This window comes from Chroicocephalus ridibundus, chromosome Z (assembly GCF_963924245.1).
Source record: "Chroicocephalus ridibundus chromosome Z, bChrRid1.1, whole genome shotgun sequence".
Classification (NCBI taxonomy): domain Eukaryota; kingdom Metazoa; phylum Chordata; class Aves; order Charadriiformes; family Laridae; genus Chroicocephalus; species Chroicocephalus ridibundus.
Window position 1 is genome coordinate 60,482,853 of NC_086316.1, and position 20,264 is coordinate 60,503,116.

General features: G+C 42.3%; 2 protein-coding genes across 10 annotated transcripts in view; one reads left to right on the forward strand and one right to left on the reverse strand.

Annotated features, from left to right (window-relative positions):
* Positions 1 to 20,010, forward strand: part of PDE8B (phosphodiesterase 8B) — an 82,925-nt gene extending 62,915 nt beyond the window's left edge. For 8 of the 9 annotated variants that reach the window (XM_063320978.1, XM_063320983.1, XM_063320981.1 and 5 more), the window contains 12 exons: positions 3,554 to 3,605; positions 6,538 to 6,615; positions 7,520 to 7,596; positions 8,945 to 9,109; positions 9,883 to 9,928; positions 10,359 to 10,494; positions 12,221 to 12,419; positions 13,368 to 13,585; positions 14,827 to 14,962; positions 17,521 to 17,688; positions 19,220 to 19,349; positions 19,871 to 20,010. In XM_063320978.1, the coding sequence (XP_063177048.1) occupies positions 3,554 to 3,605; positions 6,538 to 6,615; positions 7,520 to 7,596; positions 8,945 to 9,109; positions 9,883 to 9,928; positions 10,359 to 10,494; positions 12,221 to 12,419; positions 13,368 to 13,585; positions 14,827 to 14,962; positions 17,521 to 17,688; positions 19,220 to 19,349; positions 19,871 to 19,986 (1,521 nt within the window). In that variant the 3' untranslated portion in view covers positions 19,987 to 20,010. The remainder of the gene's footprint in view (positions 1 to 3,553; positions 3,606 to 6,537; positions 6,616 to 7,519; positions 7,597 to 8,944; positions 9,110 to 9,882; positions 9,929 to 10,358; positions 10,495 to 12,220; positions 12,420 to 13,367; positions 13,586 to 14,826; positions 14,963 to 17,520; positions 17,689 to 19,219; positions 19,350 to 19,870) is intronic. The other variant, XM_063320980.1, reaches the window with a different exon arrangement.
* Positions 6,715 to 20,264, reverse strand: part of WDR41 (WD repeat domain 41) — a 43,779-nt gene continuing 30,229 nt past the window's right edge. The window contains exon 14 of the transcript XR_010069160.1: positions 6,715 to 7,207. The gene's annotated coding sequence lies outside the window, so the exon portion shown is untranslated. The remainder of the gene's footprint in view (positions 7,208 to 20,264) is intronic.

Consider the following 20,264-nt stretch of genomic DNA (forward strand, 5'->3'; position numbering starts at 1 on the left):
CTCAGAAATGCTCTAGTACATGGCCTAGAGAGTGAAGAATTTTGGACTTTTGTGAACAAGGGAGTGAAATCTATATTTAGCCTGTGGCCTATAGGGGTGAGGTAGAAAGTGGGGAGCAGAGGAAGTAGCTGGCAACATTTTAGACTGAGGATGTTCTTGGGAAACGTGATATGTTTCCATGTTCTTTATGAGAGGGATTATGTATCTTGGTTTATTTAGAATTTTAATGTGCCTTTATCCAGGATGTGGGTAAAGATGCTTGTGCATAAAAAGTATTTAGAAAGTCACTTCTATTTCTAGTTGCCCCTTCTTCAGTATAACAATACTGAATATTTACACATCATAGGAAAACTACTACTATTGGAAGAAGTTCACAGGTGGTATTCTGTAAAACTCGACTGTTGAAACCATCCCTCTTGCACAAGTTTTTGTGGGGGCAGGTAGTAACAAGTCAAGGGAGAAAGCTGCACAAGGTTTGGAAGAACTTTGAAGGTCTGCCACAGAAAAACAGGGCTCAAAATGTTTTAAACTGACCTCATCTTTGAACTAAAACATGGGTTTTACTATTAGCAGCAAAGTGTCATTTACAATAGCAGGATGTTTTAAAGTGCTTAAGCTAGATTGCAAGAGTGTTTTTTAATAGAAGCAGTGCTAAAGTTACAGGTATTTATTTTTAATTCATTATTTAAACCTCATCATTGTTATTGTTTCATTTATAGATGCTTTGGTGTTGAGGTACAATTTAATGTTTTTTCTATGATATACACTCAGCTGAAAGACTGCTACGGGGAAGTGTGAATGTGATACTCTTAGTGGAAGACAATCAGTGCAAAACCATTACAAACTTGCAGCTATCTGTAAAAAGCAACAGTAGGAATATAGATAAAAAGTCCTTCTTCTTTCTGTTTTTCATTGCTCTGTTCATTGGGCTGCCTCAGCCAGTAAACTTAAGAAATTTTAATTAGACACTTGTGTCCAAGGCCACATTGATATTCTCTGTACTACTGACACTGTTGGAAAGCACCATCAATTCGTGCTTTTAGTATTGGTTCATAAGCAGTTATTGGTAAATAAAGCACTAGCACAATGACCTGTAGGTTCTGGGGAGTTTCACACATTTGGTGAGCCTAGGGATATGGCCTTCAAAGGGTTCTCCACAAATGCAGAGGTCTATAACAAAGGTTAAAGACCACAGCCTAACAGAAAGCATGGTCTGGGGAGATTTAACATCCATTGGGGAAAAAACAAGGTGCTTCCAACAGAACTAGGTAATCATTCTGTTTCACTTCTGTGGTGGAAATATCTCCTGCCTGTAGTAGAGCACCGTGTGCTCTCGCATTGCATGAAAAATTCAGAGTGCCTTAGAATTTTGGGATTTTGAGTGTGGTTTTGGTTTTGGGTTGGCTTTTTTTTTTTTCTGATAGATGGGCAATGACGATGACATACAGGAATATCTATATTATATTCATAAGACTTCTTAGAGTTATTTTTGTGGCAATACTGATGTGATGGTATCAGTTCTGATCTACACGTGGACACTGCCGTTTTCCTAAAATCCATGCCTAAATACTTGCTGCAGTAGAACCTTTCTCTGCCCTAAAATAGTACTATGTCTCTTTTCAAGCCACAGATAATTGTTTATGGAAGAATAAAAGGAAATCAAACAAACTATTTATTTAGTTACAGAGCAGAAAAAGCTGTCATGATTTAAATTTTCATTCAAATGTCTGATGTTTCACTGCATCAATGTAATTTTAAATGGCTTGATCTCGGCATTCAGACACTGTATGCAGACTCGGAAGCATCTTTACATTATTATGCATTGTTTCCCCTTAAAAACTGTAGACGTGTTCTTTGTCATTACTGACAGCCTCCGTAAGGGACATCATACTATGATTAGAGACCACTGTGTAGGAAGCTTCATGGATTTCTGTGCTAGATTTATCACATACAAAAATTAAGCAGGTTGGATTTATTCACAGGAAAAAAAATACATCTGAGAGTGTATTAAGTATTCTTACAGTGAAGATTTATGAATGGGGATTGACTTTCATGTGACTATTCCCATGTGCTGAAGCCTAGGTAATGATTAATGCTGCCTTTGTCAATTTGAGACCTGGCAGGATAGAGTCCGGTGTTTGCACATTCATAAATATAAAACAGTGGTGGTGTTTCTCTGCTTAAGAACATATTGGCCCAAGAGTAACTGTGTAACTGCCCTCATAACTTACCTAGGTGTGCAAGAATGATGGAAAAGAGAATTTGTGTCATTCCTTTCCTTCCTTTCCTGAATAACCCCTGTAAGGACCATGCAGCACGCACTGTCACAAAATGATATGGACACTAAAAGCGCATGAGCACAGCCTTGCCATACTGTCCTTTTAGCTCACAGGCTGTGGCCACGGACTTCTTGCTTCCATGCAATCTAGTGCTTTGCTATAGGCAGGTGATGGATTTGGTCAGAGGGGCCGGTGACCACGGATTAGATGACAGTACTGGACTCCTAAATATGATGTGTAAGTGCAGTGTCAAGCACTGAAGTTTATTCATCTGAAGTAGCGGGCATGTATACCTTCTCTAGTGAATACCACAAAAAAAGCAGTGCTTTATTTTTAGTCCATTTCAGTTAGCTATACCTAAATATGTCATGTGCTAATTTTAGAGGGAAGACTTGAGGAACTGAAAGTTCTGCTCAGTTTTCCTATTAACAGCAAAATACTTTCTTGTAACCATGTACCAAAGGAATGGGGTGAAATGGTTAGCAGATATTAAACTGTCACGTATTGGAGAGACTGTGGTTTTATTTCTGAGCAGGACGGAAAAGCAGAGAAGCATTTCAACTGTGTTACTGTAGACCAAGCAATAGACGTAAACTTTAAGATGATGGAAATATGCCATTTAAATGCTAAGAAAAATTGAAACATCTATCGGTGGAGTTACCCAAGATGTTTCAGAAGCATAAATAATTAAGATTTTGTATTTAACCTTTTCATTAATGATAATGATTAAAAATTACTTTGAAATAAAGGAAGTTCTGAGGGATGACACCTACCTCTACCCTTCCACTGCTGGAGACCTGTTTCTGTAACTGGGTTTTTTGAAGTCCAGTTTATCAATGACTCATGAAAGGATGCATGAAAAATTAGCTTAGATAATACTAAGAAAACGATTTTTAAATTACTGTACAGAGGGAAAAAAAGTGAACATTTTCGGGTTTTTTTTTTTTCTTTTTGTGTTTTATTCCTGGAGTCTTTCAGGTTCATATGCAATTTGCACTTAAAACACTATCTAAAAATGAGTATCTGTTCTCTTGCAGACACAGACATTAAACAGGAACTTAGTATATAAAAGCACTACCGTATCTGTGACTTCCTGCATTGCATATCTGTTTACTTTCATATTATTTCTCTACATTTAATTACACCTGAAGAAGTGTCTTTGACAAACACTTTTTTTTTAATAACTGAACAGTAAATGTTGGAATGTAGACCTTTTAAAATCTTTTTGTATGCTTTTTCCTTACATATATATTTCACTCTTGGTGCATCTTCAGCTCTACAAAAGTCACCGTGATGAGAAGTACACAGAAGACAATTCTCAGTCAGGTCAGAATACTGTCATTTACCTTTATATACGGCTGTGCTTGAGGTCGTGGCCGGGTGCTTTGCTGGTATGAAATGCTGTCTCTTCCCTCTGTCGAGTCAGTGGTCAGAGCAGATGGCCAATGACGACGGCTGCCAGCTGCTCTGATGTCGCACCATGAATTGGGTTTGTAAACATCATTAACGATTCAACCTCCTGTGCAGGGCTCTTGCCACGCATTCGGAGTTAAGATGCATTGCTCTTTGTTGCATTGAAACACTGTGTCTGATCCTGAAGGTGGTGCACCTTGGCACCCCATTCTGTTTGAAATTAATGTGGGACTGTGCTGATTCGTGCCAGCAGACCTGCCCTAGTATTTCCAGTTTTAGGACCTGTTGGTAGGCCATCGGTTTGGCCCCATAACGGGGCGGAGACAGTGGTCCAAGGTGTCCAGGCTAGAGCTGGTCATGTCCAGTCAGCGCCGAGTTGTTGCAGCGTGTCTGCACAACCCTTGCCCCATGTCTCAGGCAGGTTTGCTTGCTTGCAGACAGCGCGTTGAAGGTCTGAGTGACTTCTGCAGGCAGCTTTTGACTAAAGGTGTGGAACATAAGGGGGTAATCTCTTCTTCCGATGCTGTGTAATGCTTGGAATAACCATCTTCCCTGAAGGAGGAGGCCGTAGAGGCCAATTCTGAGCTTGTGATTCCAGTGATCTGCGCCAGGCGCAGCACTGCTGTCTTATTCTGAGTGAAAAGATTCTCGCGCTGTCTTACCTTCTGGCAGCCAAGGCCCTTCCCGCTATCAAACACTGGACAATGTTGCTGTGCAATGTCAGGCAGCTCCTGATTTTCACATGGGAGGAGGATACAACTTATCAAGAGCACGGGAAGTGACTGCGTGACATCCCCTGCTGTTTCAAGTAGCACAAGAATATGTACGAGCATCGGAGAGCCTTGTGATGACAATAATGGGTAGGGGGGAGAAGAGGTTATATATGCAGTTTTGCATCCTTCAGAACCGACCAATCATGTGTTAAACTGTTTGCTCTCGTGTCCCTGTAATAAATGCAGTTTTTGTTTCTTGCTGTTTCTTTCTTGGAAACAGGGGAAGGTGAGAACACCTGTAAATTAAGCTGAAGAACACTTGTTACTAGTTAACGCATAGTTACTAGCTTACTAATGTATTTTGCAGGTAATGTGGGGCATTTAGGTTTGCTCATTATTGTCACAGATTTCAGCAGGACTGGGAAGCCACATCCCATGAAGCATGTCGATGACTGCAGTGCAGTGTGAAAGCAGGCAGCCTTAGAGTCAAGTGGTGTAGGTTATCCTTCCCTGCAGTCCATAGTTGTGCCCCAAGGATAAATTCCCAGAGCCGTTGGCATGTACTGGTATGTGATGAGGGCAGAAAAACAATCCATGTGGATCATGCCGTTTACGATGGTGTAACACATCTGGATGGGGAAACATCCTGCTCACCAGATGAAGGAAATTATTTTTTTTTTAGGCACTTAAATATTTTCAGCTGAAATTGTAGCATGGCACTTGTGACTCTCTAGGTGGCACTAGTAAAGTTTCCAACTTGCTAGTTGGTATTTAATACAAGGAGAGTTGCCTTATCTGATACTGCCACTCACAGCTATGTTTCTGTGTAAATGTTTGCTCCCACTCAGGTGCCTTGTGTTAAACTCCTCCAAATGTTAATGCAGGAAAGGGGTTTGAAAGAGAAGTCCTGAGAAATAAATAAATAAAATAATTTAATATGGATTAGTTATTCCCCACTCTTAGCTGTTAGCAGAGGAAAATGCTTTCCGTTTCTCCAGTCTGGATTACAAAAACATGAAGAGGCCCAAGCTGTCTTGTAAATCTGTGGTAAAGAAAATAATTAAGACAGAAGCTGTATTTCAGTCACTTTTACGATGGATATATTTTTAATTCTGGAGAATTGTATACTAACATTTTCTTTTGCTAAAGGCAGGCTGCATACATTCTGTCTTGTAGCACGGTTATGCAAATTGGTCCTTATATTGAGAATATCAATTTTATTATATTTCTGATTCTTCACATGGTGGTTTTCTCCTTTTGAAAGGTTGCTGGGGCCTCTGATCTTTGAGTGGCATTTCAGATACTCTGGGAATAGGTACCACAGAGACTCTTGCAAAGAGGTGCATGAATGCATGATATTGCTGTTTTTAAACATAAGGGAGAGTACAGACTGTAATGTTTTGGAGGAAAACGAAATTTTACCAATTTTGTTTTTTTTGTGAGGCTATCCCCAGGCTTTTCATCCAGCTATTGCATTTGTCTGGATGTCTTGCCTTAGCAAATTGCAGTTTCAAGAATGACAGCTTGGTGCATGGCTAATTTTCATTGCAATTGAATTGATTGTTTATAATCATTCTCAGTATGTTGGATTTTTCTTAAACCCAGGGTACAAGCAATTACTGAAATTAAAAGCAAAAGCTGTCTGAGTCTGAATTGTGCTTGGGCTGGAAGACTGTAGACTGAGACAGGATTTTTCTCACTTGCCTAAATTTCTAGGCAGTTAAACTCAGGCTTGTTCAGTGGTCGGTGGAGAGCAAAAGGGACTTGCAGGAGGGGTTCAACCCACCTGCCCGAGATATCTCTCCTAAAGCAGGATCTTTGACAACTACCTTAGACAAAGACAGCCTGAAAAACTGCTGCTTTCAGGCAGCTAAAATTAGATGAAGTGATTCCCCTGTTCTATAAGGCATCTTGACTTCTTCGTGAAACAGCTTTCCAGGTGGCTTTAGACAAGTTGCTGTAAATTGATAGACGTCGATTCCCTTGTGTCCAACGTGCAGAGGTTACAATATTCCCCCCATTTATGTGGTACCATTAAGATCATTTAATTAAATGTTCAGAATTTTAGATGGAGAGGGCTCTGTGGAGATCTTACTTGATGTATTTTTAAAGCTTTTGGTTTGTATTTACAGAACCCCATTCCTTCAAATGCAAGAACAGAAGGAAAGACTCAACTGATGTTAAGTCAATAACATCTCAAGGTAGCGATGGTAAGAAAGTAAACTGCCAAAATGGACGTTATAAATAGAGACTTGCTGTGGGCAATAAAAACAGAGAATGAAAGAGGAACCAGACAGATTCACAGCTGCTCAGAGATTGCTCCAGTTTTTATAACTGCTGTAAAATTTCTTTATTCTGATTTGCAAAGCAGTGCCCCAGCACGAGCACCAGCATCACTCCACAACGCCTGCGGCACGCAGTGCCTTCACAGGGAGGGGGAGCGTCCATGCCGCGGGGGGGGCAGCCTGCTGAGAGGGTGCGTGGTGAAGCATTAGTTCCACTGCTCTTGGAAAGCTGCCGCTTGTGCTCCCGAACCAGCATTTTGTTTTCATCCGTGTGGGACACGAAGGGACCTGTTGCTGCTGGTTCCTTGAAAGCAGTACTTCTGCTCCTGGTCCCACTTGTGACTGCTCACTGGGGCTGAGCAGGGTGGGGGCAGAGATTTCTTTCTGCCCCAGTACGTAGTGAGAGAAGCACAGCTTATGGGGAGCAGGAATGGGTTTCATTAGAGCAGCTGTATCACTGGGATGAGAGACGTACACACGTACACTCACAGGAGAAGCCACGTCTGGCAGAGATCCACTGCAAACAAAGGGAGAGTGGTAGGTACTGGGCATGAAGTTTAATATAGCTTAAGTATGGCTTCATTTCAGTTTAGCCGAAGTGACTGATGGACAGAAAAACTGACAGCAGTGAGGGGTGGCTGCAAAGGAGGTAGACAACAGTGCAAGAAATTAAACAGTAAAGCAAGAACTTGCAGGAGAGCAGAGGAGAAATAGGAGATGAGGCTGGATTTTGTCGTGCTGTTCCCCAGTGACAGCCTTCTGCACTCTTTAATTGCTGTCATCTGGCTTACTCTCTGCAGTACATTAACGGTGCTCTCTTTAATGGCAGCTCCAAGTTTACAGACGCGACGGTATTCTTCCATGGCAAGGATCCACTCAATGACAATAGAAGCTCCTATCACAAAGGTGAGTCCTGAGCACTGCCTTTTCCACAAACTCAGACTTTGGAGCTGCTCTCATAAGGAAGTATGTAGGTTGTGGCAGGACAGCCAGGGGTTTCCTGCATATTTATTTTTATTTATTTATATTTATTTATATATATATAAATATATATATATATTTAAATATATATATATAAATATATATACATATATATATGATAATATTTATAAATATTATCATATTTAACAGAATAATTTAAATAATTTTTTTTCTTACCTTCTTTCTGCATCTCATCCTCTCATTCCAAATTCTAGTCACAAGGAGGAATATTAAAAAGGGGAAAAGGGTGTCCTTGCTAGATACACTGCTTATGGCAGGAAGGGACCCTGCTCTGTGGGGCCGTGCACGTGTAGGAGGGAAATGTGCTTCCAGTCCCACCTTTGCTTTTACCATTGATATTTATAAGATAGCATGCAGAGGAGAGAGCACCTGTACCACATTGTCTCCCTCCAGTTTCCTGCAGTCTTTTCTTCACTATCCACGTTATACAAACCCTGCTGTCACAAACCAGCTGCACAATCACCTGTCCAGCAAACCAGGGTGCCTTCCACCTCTCACCCTCAAACCACTTTTTTCCTCTGTCCCCATCTTCTCTTCCTGGCATCAAGCTCTTTACTTCCCAGCACCACCGTGCCCATCAGAGCAACTGGCTCCTTTCCTTTTCCTTCTCCCTCAGCGCACCCCGTAGGGAGGCCTGTAGTGCCTCGGCGGCAGTTTCTGGCTGCTGGAGAAGATAGCACTGGGGCTTTCTCCCTCTCAGTCCAGTGTGTGGTGCTGCTGTGTCGTTGCTGTGTTCCCAGGTTGTGGCTGAGACTTAAGGTGGGAGGCAAAGAAGAGCCACCTCTTCTCCCTCAACCACAGCCCAGCTGTTGCTGCTCTCTGCCCTTCATTTTCACCATGAGACAATTAAGGTTTTTACATCCAGTATCAGGATATCTGAATTACATCCAGGAGTTCATTTGTTTCCTTTTTTCCTCTGAGGACGGAATGATTACTTCTGAGCAGCCCTGGTTATGCTGAAGGTCTGGGACATGACTCGTTTTTGGTCTCCCCATCTGCAGTTATTTCAGATATTTCACACCCTTCTGCTTTCATTTCCCAGGAGTTTGCCAGTTACAAATAGCAGGTGGATACCAGGGAATCAGAGCACAAATTTACATTTTCAGAGTTGTACCTAAATGACTGTGGGGGAATTACATAGCATTTGCTAAATGGGAAGTACCATAATCAAGCCAGGAATAAAGATTTTGTACTAAGAAAAGACAAAAGTGCCATTCACTCTTCCTCACCTGCCTCCTTAATCTGTTTTCAGGTTATTAACATAATTAATGCTGCCCAGGAAAACAGCCCCATCACAGTAGCAGAGGCCTTGGACAGAGTTCTGGAAATCCTGCGGACAACAGAACTTTACTCCCCTCAGCTAGGTACCAAAGATGAAGATCCTCACACAAGTGATCTTGTTGGAGGTCTGATGACTGTGAGTAAAATTAGCAAAGATTAAATTACTGCTAACAGTGTCCTAGATCACAGTTCAGTGCTCTTCTGTGCTAAAATTTCATAAGCACTGGGATGGGGACTCGTAATTCATCACTACTTCACTTAAGTATTTTGGTCTCTCTACTAACAGGAGGCACCAAGATGTAGTAAGATATGGCCACGCCTCAGTCCATTGGGTGCATTCATCCTCATACATAAGTGAACGTGGTTGCCACTAGAAACTATATCATCCAATCTGATTTGTCTCAAGGAGATACTTTCTAGAAAGCCTAGAAGCTTAGATAGGACTAGAGGGATTGCTCTACAGCTGGTCCTCTGTAAGAATGAGGTTAATCAGGTTCTGACTTTGGTCCTGTAACAGCAGCCAGAGACAGACCACCTAGATTTCGCCTTGGTTTACCTGATTTTTTAACATACACTGAGCTAATCCCTGTTAAAATAATATAAAGAAAATCAAAAATAGATGATAGTGGATAATTTGAATGATGAAATACAGCAGGTGCCAATGAAAGGGTCAAGGAGGGAAATACACTATATAGTTAATAATATCCTTTCTGGAGATCTCATACTAGTGTTCCTTAGATCCTTTCATGCCCGTTTTGAAAGACCTTAAAAAAAGGATGGCTCTTGTAGTGCTACAATAGGAGCAGTGCTTTTAGAACCCAGGAATATTACCTAAAGTGCCTGTAGTGGTTTTGCAATTAATGATGCATGGATATTCTGCCTAAAACTTAAGATAAACTTGCTTTTCAGGACGGTTTGAGAAGACTGTCGGGAAACGAATATGTGTTTTCTAAGAGTAAGCCACCACTTTAAAATTCCTTTTGCATGTGTGACTTCTTTTGTAGATGTTAGTGATACAGAGCTCCGAGCTAATTTGCAGTGGGATGTATGTCCTTGGAAATGGTTGTCTGAGTGACTGCAGAACAAGTGCTAGACTGCCTCCATTTTGGAGTTGAAGCAGGGTCAAATAATTAAAACAATACATGTCAAAATGTAGAAATTCAGACCAGGAAAAAAACTAAATTGTCACTTAAAGAAATGTTCACCAGTCTTTTTGGTTTATGTCCAAATTCTCTCTAATAATATAAAACATATACATTATAGTCTTTGACATAAGGAAAAGAGTTGTTTTTCTTGAGAGAGAGTTGTTTTCTAAAAGGAATTCTGCATGTTCAGAGAGGGAAATAATCCAGAAATGTTGTAATTCCCAAATTACATTTCAACAGATATGAACCTGAGCCATAGTCACCTTTCAGTGCCAAACACCATCAATGATGTTCCTCCCTGTATTGCACAGCTCCTGGATAATGAGGAAAGCTGGGACTTCAACATTTTTGAGTTGGAGGCTGTTACAAATAAAAGGTACTGGACTCCTTTCCCTGTGCACCCACAAAAAGGTTGTTGAGGAGCTGTAGCAGAAAGCTCTTTGCTCTGGAAAAACTGAAGCAAGACACAGCAAATCTGAGAGAGATGTCTTTCTTTTACTCTGTGTGTGTGTTGATACCACTTGTCCCGATTAACAGGCCAGGCTCACACCATGGTCAAGATGCACGGAGAGCCCTGTGCAGACTGTTGTCTTCCCTGACAGTGTCTGCAGCCCTCCAGGATTGCTTCCCGTTCAACTTCTACCTTGCTTGACTCCCACCCACTCTGTCCAGGTGACGCTGATAGGCACAGTCCAGTGTTGTTACATGCTTGGCGTCCCAAAGATGCCCTTTTTTCCTGCCGATGCAAATGGTCATGCTGGAAAAAGCAGGCCTCCCCCCTCTCTCACCTAAATAACCCTATGATTTAGGAAGCTGTGAGGCAACTGTGGCTTTTCATTATAGGGATAAAAAACTGGGATGGAGGATAAACCAGTGATAGGATCAAGAGCCTGAGATTTTAAAGCTTACAACGGAAGAAGATGCCAGTAGTTTCGAGGTCATGCAGACCACAAAACCAAACATGTTATCCATAGAGAAAAGTGATTTTTGTTCCAGGATGCAAAGAATTGGAGAGACTACCGTTCCTCTTGTACTCTGTTTGAAGAAAATGGCCATTTTTGGAATTTGCATTTGCGTGGTTTTAATTTGCAGATGTTGGCTTTTGGTTATGCCTTTCTCAGCTCAGTAGCCTTGTAGATCATCATGCAGGAGTCAAAAAATGTGACTGATAGATAGATAGATAGGACCCTGTCACAGGTAACACAGAGTAAATGACAGACCACGGTGGATTTGGATTTAAGAACCAACAAGATCAGAAATTTTGCCCTACTTACTGTTTCGCACACAGGCTCGCTGCTGTCCTGCCCAGCATTGCATTCACCAGACATCAAATTCCCTCTCCAGCTGGGAGATCACTGCTGGTAGGATTCAGGACACACAACTTCTGTTTGGTCCAGCCCATACCACCCTCCCACACCCCAACACACACGCAGAGCTACCCGCTGCCTGTTAGCATTTGGGATTCAAGGGGCGGGGGGGTTACCGATGGCAGACCCCCGCCTCAGCTCTAGGAAGTGATCCAGTCCTCCTGAAGCTTGAAGAGTTCACATGAAATAGTAACCTGATGCGAAGAGCTGAGAAGCATCAATATACTTTGCATATTGCCAACTTCAAATAGTCAGGAAATAGAAACCTGGATGCCCTGAAGTCATAGAATTCTTTGAAACAGTAAACATTTGATGTTTTTTGTCTTAGGGCTTTTTAGCCTTTGGGACGTACCTCTGTCATGTTCAAAGTCTGCTTTTTCTCCTCGGGAAAAAAAATGTATTTTTGATTGATTGACAGATACTAAAAACATGAAAGACCTGAGTCTTTAAGAATTTTTTTCTGAAGCCGCAAGAATTGGTGAAACTCTGGTGGAACTGCACCATTTCTGCAAAACATTATAATAATGTCTGAAAGGATGACAGATGTAATAATCTGTAACTTTGGCCAAGCTTTTGAGAGTTTACAGATATGCAATTTAAAAATGTTTACCATTCCCTCCCCTCCCCCCTTTTATTTTTATAGCCTTGTTGATTTCTTTGTCAAACCCACCACACTTTAGAACATCAGAAGTTCCTATTTTACAGCTGTGCTTTTTTTCTTCTGTTGTTTTTCAGGCCATTAGTGTATTTGGGCTTAAAAGTTTTTGCCCGGTTTGGTGTCTCCGAGTTTTTAAACTGCTCGGAAGCAACGCTGCGAGCATGGCTGCAGGTGATTGAAGCCAACTACCACTCCTCCAACTCATACCACAACTCCACGCACGCGGCAGATGTCCTGCATGCTACCGCTTTCTTTCTCAGGAAGGAGAGAGTTAAGGTATAACTAGGACCTAGGAGTCCTTTGGGCTAGGATTTCTGTGTGTTTACCATTTTATGTGTGTCATTCAATTATTAAAATTATGTTTACTTAAATAATGGTCCTGGCTTCATAAAGTTGCTCTGCCCCGAGGTCTTTTCCTGTGATGCCTGCAGGCCCACACAGTTTCTCTAAGTCTGTTTATACAAGTAAGGAATTTACATTTTTAAGTAGCAACAATAGGGGGGACAAACCTGGCTCTTTTCTGTCTCTTGGTAACTGGCTGTTAGTAACAGCTCTTGATAAAGCTTTGTGCAAGCTTTGGAGAGGGAGGTGCTGAGCTCTTCTCCCAGGTATCCACAAATGGGACACGTGAGAATGGTTCAAAGCTGTGCCAGGGGCGGTTTAGACTGGACATGAAGAAGCATTTCTTTTTGAAGAGGGTGGTCAAACACTGGAACAGGCTTCCTAGAGAGGTGGTCGATGCCCCAAGCCTGTCAGTGTTTAAGAGGCTTTTGGACAATACCCTTAACAACATGTTTTAACTCTTGGTCAGCCCTGAAGCGGTCAGGTAGTTGGACTAGACGGTCGTTGTAGGTCCCTTCCAACTGAAATTTCCTAGCCTAGCCAAGCCTATAACACACAAACTGTGTAGGAGCAGTCAGGCAAGCACACAAAGTGGAAGGACACCACTAGAGGATCCGTCCACCATTAGAAGATTTAATGCAAAGATATTGCTTAGGTGACAGGACAGTAAAAAGCTTCATTAAGGAAAGAGGATTTGAGTGAGGGTAGGAGAGGGAGTTTTGGAGTAGGTAACCTGTGGGCACAGTGAGTGGAAAACAGCTGCAAGGAGGTGGAATCCCTCATGCACTCAAGATTACACTTGCGTATTTGTGGGTACCTGGAAATCAGAATTATTTACTGTAATTTTTGTACCACTTCATAATTTTTCTCTCTTCCTTGTAGGGAAGCCTTGACCATTTAGATGAGGTGGCTGCGTTAATAGCTGCCACGATTCATGACGTAGACCACCCTGGACGGACCAACTCTTTCCTGTGCAATGCAGGCAGTGAACTGGCTGTCCTTTACAACGATACGGCTGTATTAGAGAGTCATCACACAGCACTGGCATTTCAGCTTACAACTAAAGACAGCAAATGCAACATTTTCAAGAATATTGATAGGTGGGTCTGCTGGAGAAGGGGAGCGTGACTGTGTGATTGCTTGTGTGGGGATTTTGTTTTGGGGCAGATTGAGAGCGTATCTTCTAAACCAGAAAATATAATTTGAATAGAGGCATTAATATTTAACGTCTTCCAGAATCCTAGGTAGACGTGATTTTTTTAACACACACACACTCCCCCGCAACCTCCAATTAGTGTTTTTTTGGAAGCATATAGAGATGTCTGATAATCTTTTACGGACGGATTATGTCAGCACGGTCTAGTTGGCAGCCTCAAGGCTGCATCTTGACCCACTGCCTTTTCATTGTAGCCAGACACCGCATCCTGTGTCTGCACGTGGCCCCATGCTGGCTGGTACTGCTGCATTCACATGGCATGGAAAGGGGTGGCAGTGGAGGGAGCTGAAGCTCTGGGAAAGCTGGAGGAACCCTGCTGCTGGGCATGCATGTAGCCTAGCAGTTCCCATTGCATCGGCCTAGGGACAGGGTGGGAGAGAAAGGGACCTGAAAGGGAAAGGGCCTGACCCCAAACAGATAATGAATCTGTCTATCCCACCATAACACTTTTGGTTCTTGAAAAACCTGAGATTTGCGTTCCAAGCTAACATACAGTGAGATGGAAATGTGTTGGTGCCGTTCCTGGAGAAGGTGTCTTAGTGTTGCAGCATTATTATATGTTGCAGGCCTCTTCTCCCAGGTGAATAATGACAGGACCAGAGGAAATGATCTGAAGCTGCGGCAGGGGAGGTTTAGATTAGATATTAGGAAGAATTACTTTACTGAAAGAGTGGTCAGGCACTGGAACAGCCTGCCCAGGGAGGTGGTTGAGTCACCATCCCTAGAGATGTTTAAGAGACATCTAGATGTGGCACTTCAGGGCATGCTCTAGTGGCAGAGACTGTAGGTTGTTTGGTTGGGCTCGATGATCTCAAAGGTCCTTTCCAACCATGAAGATTCTATGATTCTATGATTATGAAACTGAATTGTAAATTTTTATTGACTTCAGGGGAGTGGTTTTCATTAGGTAAAAATAACAGAAGAAAAGCAATACAGAGCTGGAGGAGCCCAGAGAGGCATGATCTAGTCCATTCCTCCAACCCTAGACCGTTCATAACTCTGAAGGTGCTGGCTCATGTGGATTAGCCCCCAAGCAGTGTTCTGCAGCACTGTCTGGGCAAGGGCGAGGCAAGGACAGAGCTCTGCCTGTCAGGCTTGTGAGCAGAAAATATTTTTCTTTCCTAGAAATCACTACCGGACATTGCGCCAGGCCATTATTGATATGGTTTTGGCAACAGAGATGACGAAGCACTTTGAGCATGTGAACAAATTTGTGAACAGCATCAACAAGCCAATGGGGTCTGAGGAGACCAGCTCACACGTAAGCGCTTGCAGGACTTTATGCCTTCATACATTTCAGTGAAGTTCTTCCTACTACTCGTAGGAAGTAATTCAGTAGTTCTTCTACTACTTTAAGTATCATTTTCATTCATGTTGTATTAATTTGCACTGTGGTAATGCCCAAAACACACAACTGGATTTGTGGCCTCACACCTCAAAGTGTGAAAAGATACTTTTATTTTCTTGTTTTCTATGTCTGGCTCTCCCCTTAGCTCATTTAAATATTTTTTAAGCCTTGGTATCAAAGCCACCTGGTGTTCACAAAGCATGCGAATGGGTGCTTTTGTACGTGCAAAATTCTGTGCATGGAGCCAGGTTGGCACTTGTGCCTACGGTCCTGCTTCCAAACAGTGGGATTTGCCTAAACCTGGGATTGTCACTGGGGAACCTGCCCTGGCAGTTTTGTGTCTATGTAACCTGGAGCCTTCAAGCCACAAGGAATAACTCCATTGCTCCCTGAGACCTCTCCACCCCATCCCCATTCCTGATTGTACCAAGAGATGTCCGGCCTTTACTCCTATCAGTTATACATCCTAATGCTCCATCACCAGCCAGGGTATATTTCTAAGATGCCTCCGAGTTTCCCAGCCCTTTACCTTCTCCTGTCGCCTTTCAAGGTTGAGCGCTCAATTACTGACAGGGTTCTCCAGGGCAGTGTTACCTAAGCAAAGACCATCTTATCACAGCTCAGTGAAAATAATGCTTTCCTAGAAACATTGAAAAAAAATAATCAGGTGAGTAATATTAAAAATAAATAAAAGCAGTTTCTGTCAGTTCTCCATAACTGGACAGAAGGTCCACATCAGTGGGTGGCATGGAACTACCTGCTTTCAGGTTTCTCTGTACTTAGATGTGGACCAGGCAGCAGCTTGTTCCACCAATTTCTAAAAAAGCCCTCTGAGGTGTCACTGGGAAATGTGGCTTCTCATTGTTCTTCATTTCTCCCTGTGATAGCTTAAGCATTTTTCTGAAATGTTTCCTCCATCTCTACCCTTTTAAAATCTCTTTCGTTTTCTGGCATGCCCACATTGGCCTGTAGGATTTAGATTCACAGCTGTCACTGAAACCATGGTCTTTCCAAGCTCTGAACGCACTTCTGGGACGCTCCCTTTTATCCCATGAATGCATTTGTTCCAGCACTTCATAAAGCGCTTTTAAATGCTCTCCATACATTCTACTACAATCAGCTTTTCTAACCTATAGAAGACATTGTCTTTGACTCACTCTCCTTTATGTTACTGGTTTATAGCAGAGAGTATTTTAAAATGTACAAGAGTTGGAGAGCAATAAAAGTGGAGCACAGAACCACCTGTATTTTTCCTCAGTATGAGGTTCCTTATTGTTAACAGTGGCTCTTCCTATTTTTGATCTTGAACAGCAGTTAAGGAGCAGGGTTAATTTGGCAGCTCTTTGCTGGGCTACCCATGCTGAAAAAAAATTAACTGCTAAACATAAAGTTAGAAGATTAATGCCTGAATTGGCAAGAGTAACTGCAAACTATCTACCCATAAACCACAAAGACATTAATTTAGTCGTGGTGGTAAAAAGTATTTATGTTCAATTTTTGATTCAAGAGTTGAATTTAGCAGTGAAGGGAGGCCATAATTACACAAATATATTATTTTGAGAATAGTGTTAATGCCATGGTGAGCTGAGGTGGAGGCTTTTTATTACTCAATAAGGAACATAATATACCTGTGCCCTTCTAAACTGTTCAAGACCCAGAAGATGATGCCACAGCAGACTTGTAACAACTACTCTGTCCCCTCCACCTGCTCTCCAGAGCGGTCAATAAGCGCTTTGGTACTTTACCGCCTAGCAACAGAGACTTTCTGCAGCCAGTCTGCCACTCCTGCATTTTCCTACTGTTAAACTCATAAATTAGCTGAGACTTCATCCTAGGCGGTAACTTAAGACCAAAAATTGTTCCAGGCTGAGGGATCAAAATCCAGCACAAAGGCAGCAGTTTTATTTGCAAACATACTGGAACCACATAGCACAGACCTGCTTCTCTGCCTGCGAAAGAAACAGTCAGCTGTGCAAGTCGCTTCAGCCCGCTGTGTTTGCCTCAGTTTTCTTGTCTAGGAATGAAAACCAAACTCCAGAAACTCACCTAAATAAAGCTGCCCCCTCCCAAATTTAAGCACTCAGCAGGGAGGATGGTTTGTCAGCTTGCAGTTGGTGGATGCATCCCCTACCCTGGTCCTGTTCCAAGAGGGCAAGGCTGGGATGCAGAGAAGGGTAACTCACCCCAGCTGATAAAGAGTCTATGACTCCTTCATTTCACAAACTTCCCTAGTAATTCTGAGAATCTGCACAACTGTCATATGTAATGAGACTATCATTAGTTACTTAGCAAGGCTGCAGCCCTCAGACATCGCTTTCTCCTCCAAATTCCTGGTGCCCTGTGTGAAATCAGAAGGCATCACGCTGGGTGCCCTGCTTGCTGCCTCATTGCAATAGAGCTGATAATGATGCCCTCGCTCCTGCTGGCAGCGATGCTGGCCACCGGCCCCTGTAACCAACTCTCTTTCACAGAGCGAAGGCAGCGACTGTGAATGTACAGCCAATATAAAGAATTTTCCAGATAACCAGACACTGATCAAGCGCATGATGATTAAATGTGCGGATGTAGCAAATCCATGTCGCCCCCTAGAGCTATGTATCGAATGGGCAGGGAGGATTTCAGAGGAGTATTTTGCACAGGTATGTATATTTTTATAATTTGACTATTATGTTCTGTAAGAAAGTGCACGCCCGCGGTTCTGCTGATCTGCACGGGGTCTGCCTGGCATCCCTATGGAGTCCAGACATAGGCTTTTCATCTCCAGTCAGAACTGCCCCCTCAGTTTCATGCCAAGAATTCACCCCAGCCAACGTTAGACAGTTTGCTTACCATGAAGCTTGCAGTACAGAATGGTGGAAAGTTTTACACTTTCAACTTTCTTCGTCTGGCCAAAATAAAAAGATTTGACTAGCCTTAGTCAGTTTAATTAGCTGAAATTCAAGACTGTCACCATTCTAGCATCTAGTCCCAATACCTTCTCTGAGGAGAGCATGAAGATCCGTGCCTGACAAAGCCCCCAGCTGAATCATCGGGCTAGCCCTTTCTCTTCTAAGATGGCACCTGAGCTGTTGTCACGGTAGGCAGGCGATGTGGCAGGCCAGTACTGCAGGCATGTGGGCAATGTAAATGCTTATCATGTGGGATCTCTCCAGACAGAACTGGAAGCTCAACTTCCTTTCTTAATACTCGCTTAACACTAATGCACCAGCTTCCTGAAAGTGAAACACTTTTCTAGTTCTTTATTTGGACAAGTGATAGATTCTTAGCTTTTATTTGCCACTAATGGTGTGGAAATCACCAGCTATGACTGCAAACAGAAAAGCAGGCATGCCTACCATCCAAATTCAGATTATACATGTGATGGTTAGTTTTTACTGAAAGAAAATAGTAGTTAGTGCCTGGGACACGTCTGAATTTCATTTTAATTTTTGACCACTTCCTAGGTAAGATCAAGGATCACTTAAGCTGTATCTCTCCAGCAGCCAAGGTATTATGAGGCAACTTTAAACTGCCTACCTGCAGCAATGTGAGGTGTGAGAACTGTTCTGCTCTTCACTCACCTCATCTGGTGATTTTGGGGACTGCTCTGCTGCCAGTTCCAGCATTATGTGCTGCCTATACTACTTTAAATGTTTTTTTTGTAATTAAATTGTAAGACTATTGAGGTGATTGGCGATAAAACCAGACGTCTTCCAGTTGTGGGCACAGAGCTGAAGGGCATACTCTTACTTCTGTTCATCTTATAACCCAATACAAGCAGAGAAGTAGTGAGAGCAACATCCCTCTTAATTAAAAGACAAATGGTTTGAAACAGCCATTAGAGATGTGGAAAAAGGAGAGATCAAACCTCTCCTCTGCTAAAGGACTCTGCAACCCCATTTTCCATTTTTAGCTGGTGTGCCCTGATCACCAGATTAGAGCGTTCTGTTTCGCTGGAGCTAAGAGCAATCACGGCACTACAGTAATAGAGTACTTGTGAAAGGGAAGAGATGTTGATTTCAGTCCCTGTTCCAGATGAAATAAAGCACATGAAAGTAAGGCAGTTCACCTTAGGGGTTCTAAGGTTTGTCTCGAGTCTCCTACTGCAATTCATCCAATCCCCTGGCCTTTGCGACTTCAGCGGGAAAGGCAGCAAAGCTCTAGGGGCTAACTGGAGTTTTGTTTTCTTAGACTGATGAAGAGAAGAGACAGGGTCTGCCTGTTGTAATGCCAGTATTTGATAGAAACACCTGCAGCATCCCCAAGTCTCAAATTTCCTTCATTGATTATTTTATAACAGATATGTTCGACGCGTGGGATGGTAAGTACATCTGCTTTTTTCTTCCTTGCTCTGATGCAGAGATTTCTGCAGACTAAAATGAATAATCTCAAACTGGCCTTGAGTCCATTTCTTTCAGGGGCTGTACCCATATATGAGCAGAACAGCACAGGATCTAACCAATGATGCTGCTGAAGCCTGTTTCACTGCACACAACACCAGCTTTTTGAAACTTGAGCGTTTACCAGACAATCTATATAAAGAAGGAAGGAATAATGGCTTAAAACTGCTTTTTTTTGTCTAGGTCCTTTTTTCCTTTAGCAATGTATTTCTTCTGAGCAGCAGAAACTGAGACCACAGTGGTTGCGTGTTAGCGCTATTTAATAAAGTCATCATACATTAAGGAAGGAATTTCTTTGAAAGAGAAACAGACTGAAAAAATCTTTCCCCTTTTACCTTTAGCTAACAAAAGAGAGTAGGAGAATGCCAATTTCAGATGAAGTTGCACTGGTCTTCTGCCCATTCTGTATACATAGTACCACTCTTTCTTCTGTTTATTTCAGCATTTGCACATCTACCTGTTTTGATGCAACACTTGGCTAATAACTACAAACACTGGAAAACACTGGATGAGTTAAAGTGCAAGAGTCTCAGGCTCCCATCAGAAAACAACAACTGACACTAAGGCAAGAAAAACAGACCTCTTGATCTACCAGTTTCACTGTGAATCACTTACTGACTTGGCTACAAGAGGGATGGTGTTTCCTTTCCAGTGAAATTAAGACTGCGTGGCAAGAAGGAGATACTTTATTCATCACTTTTAAGCTTCTCTGAATTCTACAGAAAAGTGTTTTCAACAAGGCTACGTAATCCACCGACGAAAAAGTGCTCTTTGGAAATAACGTTTTGTGGCAGAAAATGTACTGCTGAAACTAATTTCTAATACTGAATATGCAT